Source organism: Oryctolagus cuniculus, chromosome 4, assembly GCF_051225735.1.
Source record: "Oryctolagus cuniculus isolate XC-2025 breed Fujian yellow rabbit chromosome 4, ASM5122573v1, whole genome shotgun sequence".
In the NCBI taxonomy this organism is placed as follows: domain Eukaryota; kingdom Metazoa; phylum Chordata; class Mammalia; order Lagomorpha; family Leporidae; genus Oryctolagus; species Oryctolagus cuniculus.
The window spans coordinates 167,263,830-167,282,071 of NC_142870.1; the positions used below are offsets into that span (position 1 = coordinate 167,263,830).

At 48.6% G+C, this 18,242-nt stretch overlaps 1 protein-coding gene across 2 annotated transcripts in view; it reads left to right on the forward strand.

Annotated features, from left to right (window-relative positions):
• TGFBR2 (transforming growth factor beta receptor 2) overlaps nucleotides 1-9,588 on the forward strand; it is an 87,703-nt gene extending 78,115 nt beyond the window's left edge. The window contains exons 6-7 of one of the 2 annotated variants that reach the window (XM_070071692.2): nucleotides 3,927-4,054; nucleotides 6,955-9,588. In XM_070071692.2, the coding sequence (XP_069927793.1) occupies nucleotides 3,927-4,054; nucleotides 6,955-7,134 (308 nt within the window). In that variant the 3' untranslated portion in view covers nucleotides 7,135-9,588. 2 annotated transcript variants of the gene reach the window in all.
• The last annotated feature ends 8,654 nt before the right edge of the window (nucleotides 9,589-18,242 follow it).

Here is an 18,242-nt window from a genome sequence, read left to right on the forward strand (position 1 = left end):
CCTACAGGAAGCTCCGAGGGTCTGGTGCTTGTGGATGGCGTCCATCGGCCACAGGGGAGACAGGGAGGGAAGAGGAAGTGTGCTGAGGCAGGCGCTGTGGTACGGACGTGAGAGGGCCACACTGCACACAGTTACCCTGCAGTCTCCCAGAGTGGGGACCCCCTGGATAAGATACCTTTACCCTCTTCCTTCCCCTTCCTGACTCATGGGCTTGGTCGCAGTGGGGCTGTGTGCTTGCTCTGCTTGGGGGAGAAAGATCTCTCCGCATGGCTTGCTAGAGAGGTTGAAAAGCACACGAGCTTCCTAAGAAGGCAGAGCAGTTTCACAGCATAGCAGCTGCACCGCGTGCAGTTCTGGATGCTCTTCCTGCAATCGGGGGTGCCCTTGGGTCTCAGTTGTCTCTGTAAAGTGAGGGTGTCGCTCACGACTCTGAAGATTGCCCCGTGGCATTCTCTGACTCGTGTGAAACCCAGGAGATAGGCTTAATAACTTGTATTCCTTGTCCTCCCAAGACTGTTTGTGTGTGTGTGGAACATTTAAGCAGTGCGGCCCCAGGCGTGGTTCTGTGCCGACTGCTGGTGTCAGAGTGCCTCAGAGTTGTCATGTGGAGAGGGTTAGCGGGTGGCGTGGGGCGGACACAGAAACTCAGGAGGAGTTTGGGGACTCTATCATCAGTTTAGTATTGCCACAACTCCCCAATGAGATTCCTTTGTCTTGTAGCCCATTTCTATTGTGTTTTACCAAAGCCTCAGTCCCTAGTGAATTGAGGGTGAAACACCTGCTCTTTCATTAAAAAATAAAAAATAGAATGATAAATGCTCATTTGTAAACAATAGGGAGAAATTCAATATCACGGGTACTCTCACCATGCAACCTACCCCAGTTTTATGAAACTAGGTACTATGAGTGGAAGAGAGATGTGCTTTTCTCCACTAACCTATATTTAGTAACCTCATAATCTTAATCACATTCACTTTCTAGAATAAAAAGATTTTAAATATTAATGTGACAAATCCGTAGCTCAAGGATATGTTATTCGGACCCAGTGGTTTTGCCAAAGTGGACTGAGCCTTCAGCCGCTAGCTGCCTGGAGCCCTGGGAGGAAGCCAGAGTAGCAAAAGCCTTGGCCAACGTCTCACTGATTGTCCCCAGCACTGCTCCCGACCCGAGACTCTTCAGTTCCAGTACATGAGTTCTCCCCTCAGAAGGACCCTTGGTACCCATCAGGCTGGGAGGCTTCCTGTCCTCTAACCTCCTCTGTCAGGAGTCAGGCCTCCACCTTGAACCCTGGGCCATGCCCTTCTGTTGCTGCAAAGCAAATATGTAGAAGAACCGAGGCCGTCAGAGGGAACGGCCTCCATCATAACATCTGTCATGGTCATCGTCCAGGTCCTCATGGGGCCCTGAGAATGACCTGGACTACATAGTCACAAAAAGAAAAACAAGCACCACTGTGCAACAGCCACAACCCAGTGGCAAAGCTGCTGACCGAACGGCAAAGGCACACACACAGGTGGGCGTTAGGTGCTCTTGCTGCACATTATGGGGCATGAGAAAAAAAAAATAGTGGTGGGTGTAGGCTATGCAAAATTCAAGAGAAGGACAAAAAAGAAAAATTGCAAAAATCCATGGTAAAAATAAAAAGTCAACATGTATTTAGTTGCTTTGGAAGCTATATAAATAGAGATTCCCTAGGGGTTGAAGAGAGGTCAGCTCAAAACCTGCACACACTTCCCAACCCCACCCCACGCCTGGTCTGAAAGACAGCCTCCCTGCCGGGGTGGCGCCTGCCCGCTGGGCTCCGACGCTGCTGCCTCCAGACTTGTCTGTCTGACATTTGGAAGGAGGAGGGAGATCCATTGGTCTCCCTGGTGTGCCCTTCCCACTGTCCTTGACCTCTCTTCCCTGTGGAACCTCCCGCAAGTCAAAGATGGGAGGCAGCCCTGGGACCCCTGGGGACGGTAGGGGAATCTCACAACTTCCCAGGATTTTATGAAAGTAGGAAGTGGCCCGGCTACCAATCTCTTTGCTCTGGAAAAAGATCCCTGTGTTTGTCTTCTCTCTCACCGGAGCAGTCACTGCTTTGTCTTTCAACAACAGTATACCCTGGGCTGTCCTCTCCCATGCTCCATGGAAACTTGCTATGGTTCATGGAGAACTTACAAAATTAAAATAAGTGCTGGGCTTATGTCAAGTTGAAGATTAGGACTTGAAATGAGGGAAACTGGCCCCTAGGTACAATTTGAGTTGTGTGTCCTATGTGAGATTCATTGTGGGGTTGACTCTGATCTTGGTATTGTCTTTCCTTCCATTGGTCATATCCTCCCCCTCTCTTCTTTAAGATCTCTTTATTTATTTGAAAGAGTTACAGAGAGGGAGAAAGATCGTGCATCCTCTGGTTCACTCCCCAAATGGTCACAACAACCAGGACCGGGCCAGGCTCAAGCCAGGAGCCAGGAACTCCATCTGGGTCTTCCCCATGGGTGGCTGGGGCCCCAGGACTTGGACCACCTTTGCTGCTTTCCCAGGTACGTTAGCAGGGAGTGGCATTGCAGGCAGAGCAGCTGGGACTCCACCTGCACTCTGATGCTGGGTGCCATCCCTGGGTGCTTGTCCAGCTTAAGACTTGCAGCGTCTCAAGAAAGGACTTCCTCCTGTGGCTTTGTGACCAGAGTGGGTGGACCTGGGAAGAAGGAGAAGGCACCTTCTTGGCAGCTGTCTTGGAACCTGGCACAGTGATCTTGGTGCAATGATTCATTGAGGAAGAACTCGCAGGAGAGGGCAGGGAGGAAGGTCAGCGGACTCGAGTTTTGGGAGAGGTCTCCCCTCGGCCTGGTCTCACGGGCAGCGCTGGCCAGGAATTGCACCAGAATCGCTCCACCAAGAGGATTTGTCCGTTATTGGCTGCTCCTGGGATAAGGCCGACACGGCCAGGAATCTCTAGGACAGGCAGTTCCCATCAGCCAAGGGCAGTCCCCCCAGGAAAGGTGAAGGTGTGTGTCCTTTTGACCCAATGCCCGCAGCAGCTGGGGCCTGGTGCTCTTGGCTGGTGCTCTAAGGGACCATTTATATCACATGTAAACCCTCTTCTATCCTAGTGTATTATAGCACACATTCCTCAAGGCATACCACTATCGCATTATTGGATTAAATTGGATTACAAGATAAATCTGGGGTTGGGGGGTTGACAGGAGGGTCACGCAGGGTCACATCATGCATTTTATACCTGGGAAGTAGGTCAGAGTAAACCCGGACTGGGAGCCAGCTCGCATTCCCAGTTTTCTACTTTTGCTTGGATTGCAACCAACTCCTGTCTATGGAATGCCCACTACGTATAAGGCACAGTCTGGGCACTGAGCAAGGAACTGAAAGACACAAACCTCAGCCACTGCCTTGGGCCTTGGGAATTTATAGTTCGGCTGAAGATGGGGATGGAAGGGGGTGGGGATGAAGGTGACACAGAAGTGTTACGCAGATCGAAATTCCACTCTCCAGGGCTAGCACTGTGGCACAGCAGGTTAAGCTGCCATCTGCAGCGCCAGCATCCCATGGTGGTGCTAGTTAGAGTCCCAGCTGCTCCACTTCCAATCGAGCTCCCTGCTAATGCACCTGGGAAAGCAGCAGAAGATGGCCTGGGTCTTTGGGCCTCTGCACCCACGTGGAAGTCCCAAAAAAGCTCCTGGTTCCTGGCTTCAGCCTGGCCCGGCCCTGGCCATTGGGGCCATTGAGGAAGTGAAAAACCAACTCTTACCCAAGAGTTGTATGGACTAGATGCTCGTGCACAAGGAGGCAAAAGCGCACACCCTTCAGGACGGTCCTTGCTCTGTCCTGGGGTGCACATGCTGCCTTGTCACCTTTCCCCACACACGTGTCTCCTGCAGCTGCATGTCCTGTTCTCAGTGGCCCTGTGTTTGCTGTCTTCACAGAGGTCAAAGATTACGAGCCTCCGTTTGGTTCCAAGGTGCGGGAGCACCCCTGTGTGGAGAGCATGAAAGACAATGTGCTGCGAGATCGAGGTCGACCAGAAATCCCCAGCTTCTGGCTTAACCACCAGGTAAGGCGTGACTGCTGGGGCGGGATCTGGTGTTCCTGGCTAGGTCAAGGGGACGCTAGAGGAGCACCCAGCACAGCTGCTGCTGCAGCCAAAGTGGTTGGAAATAAATGGAGGGGCAGCGGCTGGTGCAGTGTCTAAGCAGTGACTGACGTCACATACATACCCTGTCCTATGTTATACAGTAACACAGCATGCTCACCAGCCCCTTAGGTGGGAGAGAATTCTGGGAGATGGGACTTAAATCTCGGGGTGGGTCCCTGTGTGTTCCGGGACCGGAGAAGGTTCTGTTTATAAAGAAAACCAATAAAGTGGATGACCCTGGTATTTACTCTAAGTTCCAGCAAGCAGGGGAGTAGGCAGCACCCAAGGAGGGCTCATCAGTATCCGTCGGAAGGTTGTTTGTCACATTTTGTAAACAAGGACCCTTGGTTCTGGAGCGAAAATGTTTCTGTTTGCAGCCAGGGCCATTCCCTCCCCGGTCTTTCCCCCAACCCGGGAGTTTATGTTTCATTCCTGCTGGCTTCAGATGTTTTCCTCTGGGAATCTGCGGCTTAGGAAAGAAATTCTTGGAGTTGGGAGAGGAGCAGGGTTTGTTAGGCAGCTGGACCGGGGAGTGACTGCGGCATGCAGGATGCCGCGCACAGGTGTCTGCTAAAGAGGGCGCCATTGCTCTGGATTGGAAGGAGTTTGGAAGTGGTAGGTTTTCCTAAGGGCAAGGCAGGTTCAGATAAGAAACAGAAATAACAACACCTCTGCTGCAAGACGGAAGGCAGATGGAGCAGAAAGTCTGCCCTGGGCTAGCCTTGACCAAAGCCACTTCAGGGACAGCCTGTCAGCCGTCAGGGCTGACCCAGGTTGCAGTGGGGGAGGGGCCTGTCCTGGGTTTCCGGCAGATCATCTGTGATTCTAAAACTGCAACACTGGTTTTGCATAAATTCAAAAATCAGAAGATTCTAGAGTGTTATGTTTCTTCCAAACTCTGTAGCTTCTTCTGCTGTGTAATTCTTCTAATGAAGCCATTATTCATGATGATAAAATTCTGGGAAGAATTTGCATAATACATTTTTTCTCTTAATGAGATTTGTTGCCCTATTGATTTCAAGTTAATGCTTAATATTTAATTTAATTTACTGCCTGTAATTACAGTGCCAGAATAAAATAAATGTTACTTGTGTACCAACAATAACACTCCACTTTTAACAGGGCCATCAATCAATGCCGTCAATTAGGTGAATTTTACAATTAATTCAACATCATGAACTCACAGGGTGGGGAGGGAGAAACAAGCTTGTAGGTGTGTTGGGAAAGCTGTTGGTGTTAAAAGGCAAGTGGGGCCAGTGCCGTGGCTCACTGGGCTAATCCTCCGCCTTGCGGCACCAGCACTAGGTTAATCCTCCGCCTAGCGGTGCTGGGTTCTAGTCCCAGTTGGGGTGCCGGATTCTGTCCTGGTTGCTCCTCTTCCAGGCCAGCTCTCTGCTGTGGCCAGGGAGGGCAGTGGAGGATGGCCCAAGTCCTTGGGCCCTGCACCCCATGGGAGACCAGGAGAAGCACCTGGCTCCTGCCATCAGATCAGCGCGGTGCGCCTGCCTCAGTGCGCAGGCCGCGGCGGCCATTGGAGGGTGAACCAACGGCAAAAGGAAGACCTTTCTCTCTGTCTCTCTCTCTCACTGTCCACTCTGCCTGTCAAAAAAATTAAAAAAAAGAAAAAAAAGGCAAGTGGGACAAGTGCTGGCTCTCCAGGACGGGGTTGAGATCTGTCTGTCCCACCTTAGCCGTTGTGAGAGATCGCCATTGGCAATGCTCATCTTTTAGCTGGGAAGAAAAAACTATTTCTGGCTTATCACATTATCTATTTAGCTGTTGTCTGATTTCTTCCCCCAAAAGGATTTGCAATAATAACCACAAAATTTGCAATGCAAAAAAAAATAAATAATAAGCCAGTGAATGGAAACTTGGCACCCTGCTGGACTCATTGGATGGGGCATTTATGGGGCTGGGATAAACCCTATTAAATAGACTAGAGGCAAGCACTCTTAACATACAAAGACAGCATTTCCCAGAGTGTGATTTAATGTTGGAGAGGAATGGGGCAAGCGAGAGGTCATCTTGGTAGTTCCTCGAAGCTGCTTCTGAATTCTTCCACGAAACGTGCACTTTACGTAAAGAACCCGGCCCACTGCCTGCACACCACCCTGACTTTGGTATTCAGCCCTGTCGGAATCGAGTGGTGTTATGTGAGCCAACTCTATGATCCCCAGCACAAACAAATGCAGAGCCAGGACTTCAGGGGGAGGGGGAGGGAACAAGTGGAATATGAGGGATTTCTAGGGTGGAGGCAATATTATGCATGACACGGCAGTGGAAGATCAAAACCAGTGGAGTGTACAACACCCAGAGGGAACCACAGGGTGAACCGTGGATCTTGGTTAGGAATCATGTATCAGCTTTGGCTCGTCAGTTGCAATAGGTGCACCAAACAGAGGCCAGCTGGTGACAGTAGAGCCTGTGCGTGTGTGGGGAAGGAGTTATTTAGAGACTTGCTATACTTTTCCATTCAGTTTAGCGGTGAACCTAAAATTGCTCAAAGTAGAATAGAAAGGTGTGACCGGTATTGGGGGCCACCACCTGAGAAATCAAGCGTTGACAATGCTCCTCTCGCCCTGTATCCCAAGCAGGGGGCCCTCGTGTGTCCTGACCTGTAGTGACCAAATCACACCAGTGCGAATAGGCAGACAGGTGTCTTGAGCCGTTGCCCCCTGCACAGCCCCTGTTCCACATGGAACTGGCAAGGTGCTTGGGCAGAGCGTGTTAGTACGCTGCAGGGCCAAATGTCAACAGACCACCTTGCCACCCCCAGAACCCTCCATTCAAGTGTGCTTTGGACCCCTCTCCCTCTCCAGGGCATACAGATGGTGTGTGAGACACTGACCGAATGCTGGGACCATGACCCGGAGGCCCGTCTCACGGCCCAGTGCGTGGCGGAACGCTTCAGCGAGTTGGAGTACCTGGACAGACTCTCGGGAAGGAGCTGCTCTGAGGAGAAGATTCCAGAAGATGGCTCGCTGAACACTACCAAGTAGCACTTCTGGGACCGGCTGGGCCAAATCCAAAGAAGCCACCACTCTCACCAAAGAACAGCGGCAGCAGGAAGCTGCCCCTGAATTGGCCGATGCTTCCTGGAAAACCAAGGGCATCACTCCCCCTCCCTGTAAGCTGTGGGGATGAATGGAAAACACAGCACAGGGAGCAGGTGACATAAAGCATTCTAAACCTTTGACATTGTCATAGGATAAGCTGTGTTAGCACTTCCTCAGGAAACGAGATTGATTTTTTTTTACAATAGCCAATAACATTTGCACTTTATTAATGCCTGTATATAAATATGGAATAGCTATGTTTTATATATATCTATATATGTCTATATCTATATCTATCTATATAAATATATATAGCCATACTCTGAAAAGAGACAAGGAAAAAGATCAAAGATTCCCAGGAAATCGGTTTGGTTGGAGAGCCCCAGAACCGAGCGAGGAAGGAAGGCAGAGGACAGCGTTACCCCTTGACAGACACACGTGGTGTCCTCCCCAAGCTGGGCGACGGGGCACCTGGCGTGAGCAGAGACGCTCCGTGTCTCGGGGCCTGCTTCGGCCACGTTACACTTGCTTTTGCAATCATGATTCCTGGCACGGGGGTTCTCCTCCAGCCCTGGAGCTAAGTATGGTCGCACTGTTTGGGGACCAGTGTTCCTGGGGTTCCTGTGTGCCATTGACGCTCCTGGATTTTGCATCTGGGCTCCAAGCTCCACACAGCTCAGAAACTGCCCCATCTCTGCTAGTTTAAATGTTTCGAGGCCCCATGTGTCACCCTCATAGGCTGCAGAACAATCAGGGTAAATGTCTGCACCCGTGAACTTGCCCCACCATCTACTAGTAAGATTGTTCTTCGCTGTGTCATTCCCTCTGTACATTTGCTACCCTTCCCCAGTCCCAGCCTTCTTCCTTCCCCAAAAGGGAACAGATTTCCCACCACCGCCTCCCGCCCCAGGGCTCATTGTGTTTAGTTTCTCGCCACACTTGGCTTGAGTCTCTCGCTTTCCGTGCAAACATCCCTGGGTCCCGTCTTTCTGAGCTCCTGAAAGCTCAAGCAGGTGTCAGCCCAACTACACAATCCTGCCACTGTGAGGACCCCGTCCTCGGGCAGGCTGAACACGTGTTTGGCTTGGCCAGCACAGCGCTGAAGAAAGTTGAGCCACTTTTTAAAATATTAGTAGATTTTTGCAGAAGGACATGGATCCCTCGTAAGGATAGCAAATGGTTTCCAGTTCTCTGCAATGCACATCATTCACAAAATGAAGGTGTGGACACACTTAAAAAGCTGCTTCTCTTCTCACTGTAAACATTTGTACCCCACTCTGGGATTTCACCAAAGTCCCTTGTAAGAAACGTGCATTCAAGCCATCATTCTCTGGCTATATCATAGGATTTTGACTACCTGGTCTGGAATGAAAATTTCAAGTCAGCCTTTAGTTGGACTCACGGGGACTGCTTCGTGTGGTCCCAGGTAGCCCACGTCCCTTTTGCTTCTCCATGAAGGGTTTTTCCCTCTGCATTAAGAAGGGGAGTGCTTTCCTCCAGGAAGGTTTCCTCCTGTTTTCCGAATCTTCAGGACACCAGCCTTCCCCACACAGCGAGGGCTGGAACGTGGGACACCCCAGTCCCATTTGCAGTAAGGAAGTCTGTGTCCGTGTAGACAGGAACAAAGAATGAGCTTTAATACTCCAGAGGAAACTTGTTACTCCACAAACACAAGTGTTAATGCTGCAAGTAACAATCTTTTTTTTTTTTTTTTATCATTTTGTGTTTTTAAAGCTATTTGTCTTTAGCCAGAGGGGAATACGAGAGAGGACTGGCAGTGGGCGCATCAGCTCTGCGTGGATTGTAAAAGATCTCATCTCATTGAGGTTCTAGGATACGTGCGAAGCGTGGGGCCCAGTGGAAGCCCTAGGCGCCCTGCTCAGTGCTGCTGGGCTTCAGAGACGACCACACACTGTGCAGTCCTAGGAGGGAAGCGCTGAGTTGCACTTGCACCTTAGGGCTTGCTGGTGCCTTCCCAATAGCTGTTGCTCATTGACCTCTAGTGGTGGATTCTTAGAATACTGGTGCATACAGGGGATCTCCCGAGGTTTGAGAGCTTTACCACTTCTGGGTCATCCTCAGTGTAAACTGGATCGTGGTGTCGGATGATACTGTGGCTTGTTCTATGTTGTCTTTTTTTATTCAAGAGAAAAGACCAAGGAATAACATTCTGTAGTTCCTAAAAATACTGACTTTTTTTTCTTACTACTATACATAAAGGGAAAGTTTATTCTTTTATGGAACACTTCAGCCATGCTCATGTATTAATAGGAATGTGAATGCTGTATACTCTTTTATATCAGAAATCTCAAGCACTTATTTTCATCCTATGCATTGTTTGTCTTTTATATACATGAAATGTTTATTAGATTGAATAAAGCAAAAATACTCAGGTCAGCTTCCTGCCTTCTGTTGCTGTTCGTCATAGCGAATGTATTTGCCCCTCACCGGATTATTTTGGCAGTGTATACAGAAAACTTTGCTAAACAAACCCTCTCCAACTTTGTCCTATTGATTATGTTTGTCAACTGACAGTTTCATGTCTCTTCGAAAACTAAAAGCAAACAGGGTCACCAGTGTAAGAAGAGGGAAATGCTGGGGCCTGGCAGGATGTCCATGTGCCTGCACGGCTCTCCCCTCTGCCCTACAAGTTGGTTTCTTCCTTCCGGGATCACAGAGTGGAGGCTGCTGCTAAGAGCTTGTCCCTGCTTCTTTATTCTCTCCATCCTGTAGACTGCCAGGGGCCAGGCCATTGGCTGTGTTGTTAACTCGGGTCACCTGCTGTGCTGCTCCTTGCCTGTTCTCTTCCACCCAGCCCCTGCACTCTGTGGGGTGCTTTTAATCAACTTATCTGAATGACAAGACAATGTGCCTGAGGAAGCTGGCTCTGGGTCCTGGCTTGCAGGATTGCTTGTAGAAAAGTAGATGCGGATGTCAGCGTTCTGTGGCTTCTTCCAAGCCAGAAGTTGGACTTTAATGAGTTAGGTTCTGGGCTTCAGTTGTGACTCAGTGAATTAAGCCACCACATGCAACTCTGGCCTCCCCCTGTCTCTGCTTTGAGTCCCAGCTGCTCCACTTCCAATCCAGCTCCCTGTTAACGTGCCTAGGAAAACAGCAGATGGTGACCCAAGTGCGTGGGCCCCTGCACCCATGTGGGAAGCCCGGATGGAGTTCCTGGCTCCTGATTTCAGCGTGGCCTAGTCCTGGCTGTTGGCAGCCATATGGGGAGTGAACCAGCAAATGGAAGGTCTCTTTTTCTCTTTCTCTTCCCCCACCCCCTCACTCTTCCTTTCAAATAAATAAAAGAAATCTTTGAAAAGAGTAAAGAGGGAAGTTTCTACATACTTGATGCACTGGTGTCTGTATCAGGGGGTCTCCAACATGGCACCACTGACGTTTTATGATGGGTAATTCTTTTTTGGGAGCAGGGGATGGTCCTATGCATTGTTGGATATTTGGCAATATCCCTGACTGATAACCACTAAATGCTGGCAACACCCAGTCCCCAGCTCTGACAACCAACGATGTCTCCAGATACTGCCAGTGTCCCCTGAGGAACACAATGCCTGCAGTCAGGTCACTGGGCTAGATGGACTGGTCTTCCATGGGCATTCACTGCAACCCCGTGTTAACTAGAAGCAGGTTCATTGCTACCTACTCCTCACTTACCAGCTGTGGGACCTGGTCTCATGGCTTAACCTCTCTATGCCTCATTTCATCACAAGTCAAGTGGGATTTCACAAGCCCTATCCTCTGTCAGATACCGTTGTCACAAGGAGTACACAGGAGGCTTTTTGGAGTTGTGCCTTGAACTTGGGAAGCCTTTGGTATGTGTTCACCAGTTAGGTGGGTTATGCATATGACGGGATGCTTTCGGCAGAGGCAGACTTTGAGGAAAATCCTAGAGAGCATTAACAGCAGAGAGGAGGATAGCCAGGTCCACATGCCTGCAGGACAGGAAAGGGTCTGCCTATGCGAGTGCTGAGATTCTGAGGATGACACTCATCCATGGAGGACCGGCTGCGTCTGTAATCTTCCAGCAGCTGCGAGACGGAGACCTAATCCCATTTGATAGATGAGGGTTGCAAGGATCTCACCTAAGAGGCCAAGCCTCACAACGTAGACTCCAAGTGCAACGCCAAGTTGTCTTGCATCTGGAATTTGGAACATCTGAAATATTTGGTTCTTTTCAAAAACTAGCCAGCCCCGGGTGAAGTGTCCCCTGTCCCCATTTGTACATGATAATTGTTCTCCCCACTGTGTCCCTTGGGTCTCTGCTCACAAGGGCAAGGAAGATGTGTTTTCATCTCTGAAAGTGAAGTGCTGCAGACATGCTCTCTGGGAGAGTGACTGGCAGGTGATGCACGGAATGTGCACCTGATCTGAGACTTCAGAGGGTGCCAACGTTCAAAACATCCAAACCATTGTTCTAGAGGATCTGCTCTTATTTTAACATGTGTTTGAGAAATGATCGCAAACACTATTGCTTGAAACAGGGCCCAGTAAAACGTTGCATTGATTTCTTAAATACATTAAGTAGATAATGGTAATTACTACAGAAGAAGAGTGGGTAATGATTGAAGTTAAGGAGTTTCACCCGAGGAAGCAAATTTACACTAATTGCACATTTGTTGGGTACTCAGCAAGTGAGCCTCCTGCATGCTAGTCTCTGCATTTTTCCCTTTATACCTGCTTTAATCCTCACAACAGTCCTCTGACATAGTCTCACCTCCACTTGTAAATGAGGAACCCAGACACAGAGTGCCAGGTCTTCCTGCAGGGCCCCACAACTCAGTCATTAGCACCCGGAAACTGTCAGGCTCCAGAATTCACACTTGCACCCTGCAGGTGAGATGAGGCTGGAGAGGAAGGGCAACAGCTCAGAGCCTCTGGATGGCTCAGGATTGATTCAGCAAGGCAAACTAGGAAGGAGGAAGATGCGGTTCGCCCTGGAGGGCAGGAGGGCAGGCATTGGGAGAGCCTAGGGAGAAAAAGTCTCTCTTCCAATGCACCCTGCCTCGGGATCAAGCCCAAGAACTTCAGTCAAAAAGGAGCCAAGGTCTTCAGTCACCCTCCCCACTAGACTCTGTTTTGCTGGGGTTATTTCAGTTCCTGCTACTGCTACTCAGGAGGATTCCTGGTTGGCAATAACTCTGCGAGTGCTCTCAGTGGGGGCTCAGGCCTTGCAGTGTCAGCATCTTCTAATGGCAGGCTCTCTCTGTGGTACCTGTTTTTGTTTTTAGCCCTCTACATAAATGACATACTAATACTCCAGTCCTGAGGGAAATCCCTTCCCCAGGTGACAGGGAACTTTTCATTTTACCAGTGGGTCTGTCCCTTGTCACCAAAGCCGCCACAGTTGGCATCTGCTTATTTTGTTCCTTTTCCTCCTGAAAGAGGCTCCCTAATCATTGCTTATCACATTTCTAATTAGTTTCTTTTTTTGCTTGCATAATTATAGCTCCATACTCTATGGGTTTGAGGGCATGCCTTTCAAGCCTACTTTGCAAACTATGCTGATAAAGACAAGATTAGAAACTTGCCCACATTGCATAGCCTGCCAATCAGCCTCCCAGTGTAATTTAATTCTAATATACCTGCTGATCTTCAGTGCATTTAAAAATAACTTAATAGTCTTCTTTTCTAATTAAGCAAGAATTGCACACACTGAAACGTTTGCTCCCTTGCTCGTTCTTGAACTCTCCACATTCCCAATGCCCTCCCCACACCCCCCTTAAAAACTGATCCTTAAAAATCATTTGTGAAGGTAGCCTCTGCAGCACAGTGCTGCTAAAGTCTTCTCCTGGCCCACGTCCACCATGGTAGACAGTCAGATAATGACTGTAACCCTAGTACCATGTGGTCATCAAACTATTCTTGCAGGATCAACTGTGTAGTTAGTCATAATGCATGGTTAAAATTGGAGCCACTTCAGAGAAAGGTACCTCCTTCTTTGATGGCCCATTCTTTCCACTGGGATCTCATTCACAAAGATCTTTCATTTTTTTTGCCAGAGTGTCTTGGCTTTCCATGCCTAAAATACTCTCATGGGCTTTTTAGCCAAATCCTAATGCCTTAAGGGCTGATTCTGAGGCCAGAGTGCTGTTTAGGACATCTGCCATTCTATGAGTCTGCTGTGTATCCCGCTTCCCATGTTGGATCCTTTTCTCCTTTTTAATTCTATCAGTTAGTATTAGCAGACGCTAGTCTTGTTTATGTGATCCCTTTAACTCTTAATCCTATCATTATGATCAATTACGAACTGAAACTGAACACTTTGACTAGTAAGATGGCATTGATACATGCCACCTTGATGGGATTGAATTGGAATCCCCTGGCACGTTTCTAACTCTACCATTAGGGGTAAGTCCGATTGAGCATGTGCCGAACTGTACATTTCCTCCCTCTCTTATTCCCACTCTTATATTTAACAGGGATCACTTTTCAGTTAAATTTAAACACCTAAGAATAATTGTGTGTTAATTAAAGAGTTCAACCAATAGTATTAAGTAGAACAAAAAAATACTAAAAGGAATAAAATAGTAAGTTGTTCCTCGACAGTCAGGACAAGGGCTGATCAAGTCATTGTTTCTCATAGTGTCCATTTCACTTCAACAGGTTTCCTTTTAGGTGCTCAGTTAGTTGTCACCAATCAGGGAGAATACATGACATTTGTCCCATTGGGACTGGCTTATTTCACTCAGCATAATGTTTTCCAGATTCCTCCATTTTGTTGCAAATGACTGGATTTCTTTTTTTTTTTTTCTTTACTGCTGTATAGTTTTCTATAGAGTACATATCCCATAATTTCTTTATCCAGTCTACTGTTGATGGGCATTTAGGTTGATTCCAGGTCTTAGCTATTGTGAATTGAGCTGCAATAAACATTGAGGTGCAGACAACTCTTTTATTTGCCAATTTAATTTCCTTTGGGTAAATTCCAAGGAGTGGGATGGCTGGGTTGTATGGTAGGGTTATATTCAGGTTTCTGAGGAATCTCCAGACTGACTTCCATAGTGGCTTGACCAGTTTGCATTCCCACCAACAGTGGGTTAGTGTCCCTTTTTCCCCACATCCTCGCCAGCATCTGTTGTTGGTAGATTTCTGAATGTGAGCCTTTCTAACCGGAGTGAAGTGAAACCTCATTATGGTTTTGATTTGCATTTCCCTGATTGCTAGTGATCCTGAATATTTGTTCTTGTGTCTGTTGGCCATTTGGATTTCCTCTTTTGAAAAATATCTATTGAGGTCCTTGGCCCATCTCTTAAGTGCGTTGTTTGTTTTGTTAATGTAGAGTTTCTTGATCTCTTTGTAGATTCTGGTTATTAATCCTTACAGAGAGGCTGGGAGAGAGAGAGAAAGAGAGAGAAAGTCTTCCCTCCGCTGGTTCACTCCCCAAATGGTTACTACGGACAGAGCTGGGCCTATCTGAAGTCAGGAGCCAGGAGATTCTTCTGTGTCTCCCATATGGGCGCATCTTCCACTGCTTTCCCAGGCCACAGCAGACAGCTGGATCAGAAGAGGAGCAGCCGGAACTTCACCCAGTGTCCGGATGTGATGCCGGCACTGGAGGCAGATGCTTTACCCGCTACACCATAGCGCCAGCCCCTTTCTTGATTTCTTAATGTTTAGAATGTGGATAATGATAGGATCAACTTGGCATAGTTGCAAGGGAAATGAGACACTTAAAAATAGTTAGTTGGGGCCAGCATTGTGACCTAAACGTTTAAACTGGCATCTGCAATGCCTGTCTCCCATATGGGCGCCAGTTCAAGTCCAAGCTGATCCACTCTGATTCCTGCTAATCATCTGCTAATTAACCTGCTCCCTGCTAGTGCACCTGGGAAAGGAAATAAAGATGGCTCAATTACTTGGGCCTCTGTACTCACATGGGAAACCCAGATGAAGCTCTTGGCTCCTGGCTTCAGTCTGAACCTCAGATGTTGAAGCCATTTGGAGAGTGAACCACTAGATGGAAGATCTCTTTCTTTTTCTCTCTCTCCAGGCCCCCCATCTTCTTTCTGTAACTCTGCCTTTCAAACAAATAATTTGTTTTTTGACAGGCAGAGTTAGACAGTGAGAGAGAGAAAGAGAGAGAAAGGTCTTCCTTTTCCATTGGTTCACCCCCCAAATGGCCGCTACGGCTGGAGCGCAGTGCCCATCTGAAGCCAGGAGCCAGGTGCTTCCTCCTGGTCTCCCATGCGGATGCAGGGCCCAAGCACATAGACCATCCTCTACTGCCTTCCCAGGCCACAGTAGAGAGCTGGACTAGAAGAGGAGCAACTAGGACAAGATCCAGCACCCCAACCGGGACTAGAACCCGGGGTGCCGGCGCCGCAGGTCAAGTGAGCTGTGGCGCTGGCCTCAAACAAATAATTTTTTAAAAAAATAGTTGGAATAGGCCAGTGCCGAGGCTCACTTGGCTAATCCTCTGCCTGCTTATTTGAATGCACCTGGCTGCTGGCTTCAGATCAGTGTGACAGCCATAGCGGTCATTTGGGCAGTGAACCAGTGGAAAAGGAAGACCTTTCTCTCTGTCTCTCTCTCTCTAACTCTGCCTGTCAAAAAAAAAAAAAAAAAAAAAAGAAAAGAAAAGAAAAAGAAAAAAAGAAAGAAAGAAAGAGAGAGAAAGAAAAAAAAGTTGGAATAAAGACCAATGCATGTAAGCATTAGTTGTTATCAACACCAAGTTGATAACTAAAGCTGTGTTATATGTTTTAACATATTTTTTTGTATATGAGAGAGAAAGAGGTCCATCTGCTGCAACTTCCCCCTTGCTGGGACCAAAGCCAAAGCTGGGAACCAAGAACTCAATCTAGGTCTCATGTAGCTGGCAGGAACCATCACCATCACCTGCTGCCTCCCAGGGTCTGCATTAGCAGGAAGCTGGAATCAGGAGCCAGAGCCAGGAACCAAACCCAGGGACTCCAGTAGGGGGCACAGGCATCTTACCCTCTAGACCAAATGCCCACCATTGCTGGAATATTTTGAAGACATAAATCGTGGGTAAGTTGCTTCTCAAGGAAGAGGAGTCCTATTTATCCTGCAGATGGGAGCAAACCACCCTGTCTTGAATTCTGTTTCCCCGAGGGGGCGGCTGGGCTGTGGTGGTGAATCCAGAGCCCAGAAGACAGGAAACCTTAGGTGTCAGCCTAGCTCCACACTACCCTGTCCCGTGACATTGGTTTCCTGCTACTTTACACCATCTGAGAAACATCCATGCTCTGATTACATTAAAAGCTGGGAAAAGGGCCGGCACCGCGGCTCACTAGGCTAATCCTCCGCCTAGAGGCGCCGGCACACCGGGTTCTAGTCCCAGTTGGGGCGCCGGATTCTGTCCCGGTTGCCCCTCTTCCAGGCCAGCTCTCTGCTGTGGCCAGGGAGTGCAGTGGAGGATGGTCCAAGTGCTTGGGCCCTGCACCCCATGGGAGACCAGGAAAAGCACCTGGCTCCTGGCTCCTGCCATCAGATCAGCGCGGTGCGCCGGCCGCAGTGCGCCGGCCGCGGCGGCCATTGGAGGGTGAACCAACGGCAAAGGAAGACCTTTCTCTCTGTCTCTCTCTCCACCTGTCCACTCTGCCTGTCAAAAATAAATAAATAAATAAATAAATAAAAAAAGCTGGGAAAAAATAGAATTGAAAAACACCAAGAAAAAAGTACTCAAAGCTTAACATAAGGTATAAACACTAGCTTCTCATACACAGTGACAACGAAGGCATTTTGCACGTACATTTTATGTGTGATATGCATTCATTCCTTTGATAATCACCCAAGCAGCTCCACACGGTGCTGCATTCTCCATTTTACTATTAAGGAACCTGAGATAAGTATTGGATCCAAGTCTACACAGCTGGAGCCCAGGTCTCTCAGTACTAAACTGTCCACTCCTCCAAACGGTTTTCTTCTGCATTTATTTCCTTCACCCAACTCAGATTATTTGAATGAAGAGTGATGAACCACCCAAGTTCTACTGGCATCTTGAAGGCAAGAACCGAGTGTGATTCGGCACATCTTATCTCAGCACCTAGCACAGAGTGGAGCATGCGGCAATCTTTAGATACATTTTTGAAGGAAGAAATGAAAGCTCTTTTTTTTTTTTTTTTTTTTTGACAGGCAGAGTGGACAGTGAGAGAGAGAGAGACAGAGAGAAAGGTCTTCCTTTTGCTGTTGGTTCACCCTCCAATGGCCGCCACGGCTGGCGCACTTGCGGCCGGCACACTGTGCTGATCCGATGGCAGGAGCCAGGTACTTCTCCTGGTCTCCCATGGGGTGCAGGTCCCAAGCACTTGGGCCATCCTCCACTGCACTCCCTGGCCACAGCAGAGAGCTGGCCTGGAAGAGGGGCAACCGGGACAGAATCCGGCGCCCCGACTGGGACTAGAACCCGGTGTGCCGGCGCCACAAGGTGGAGGATTAGCCTAGTGAGCCGCGGCGCCGGCCGAAAGCTCTTGACCTTTAGACATCTGTGATCCAGCGGAGGAGACAGACACAGACAATAATTGATTAGGATGCCCCGATCGGTGATGCCTCTCTGAATAAAAGAGCCTTGGGGCAAAAATGCCTGGTTTTTGCACAAAAACTCCTGGTGTGAGTCTGACTGCTGTTGTGCATCTGCCCACGTGACTGTCACTCCTGAGTGTGTGGATTCGCTCCTCCAGCTCTCTTAGGACTGCACCTGAAGGTGCTCGGATTATCTTCCTAGGGCTGCTGGAGCAAATTGGAGTCAACGAACCAACACTTACTTTCCCATCATTCTGCAAGCTTGTAGCCTGGTGTCAAGGAGCACCCCCACCCCTGCCCCCTATAAAGCTCTGGGGAAAATCTGGACAGTCAACAGCTCGCCACATTCAATTTGTATTGACTCCAGGTGGTCCTTGGCATTTGTTGGTTTGTAGACACAACACTCTGAGCTCTGCCTCCACCCTCACATCACTTCATCTTTTTAAGGCTATATTTATTCATTTGCAAGTCAGAACCAGAGAGAGAGAGGGAGAGAGAGATAGAGAGAGAGAGAGACTGTTGATCCTGATGACATCATCTATTTTGTGTAC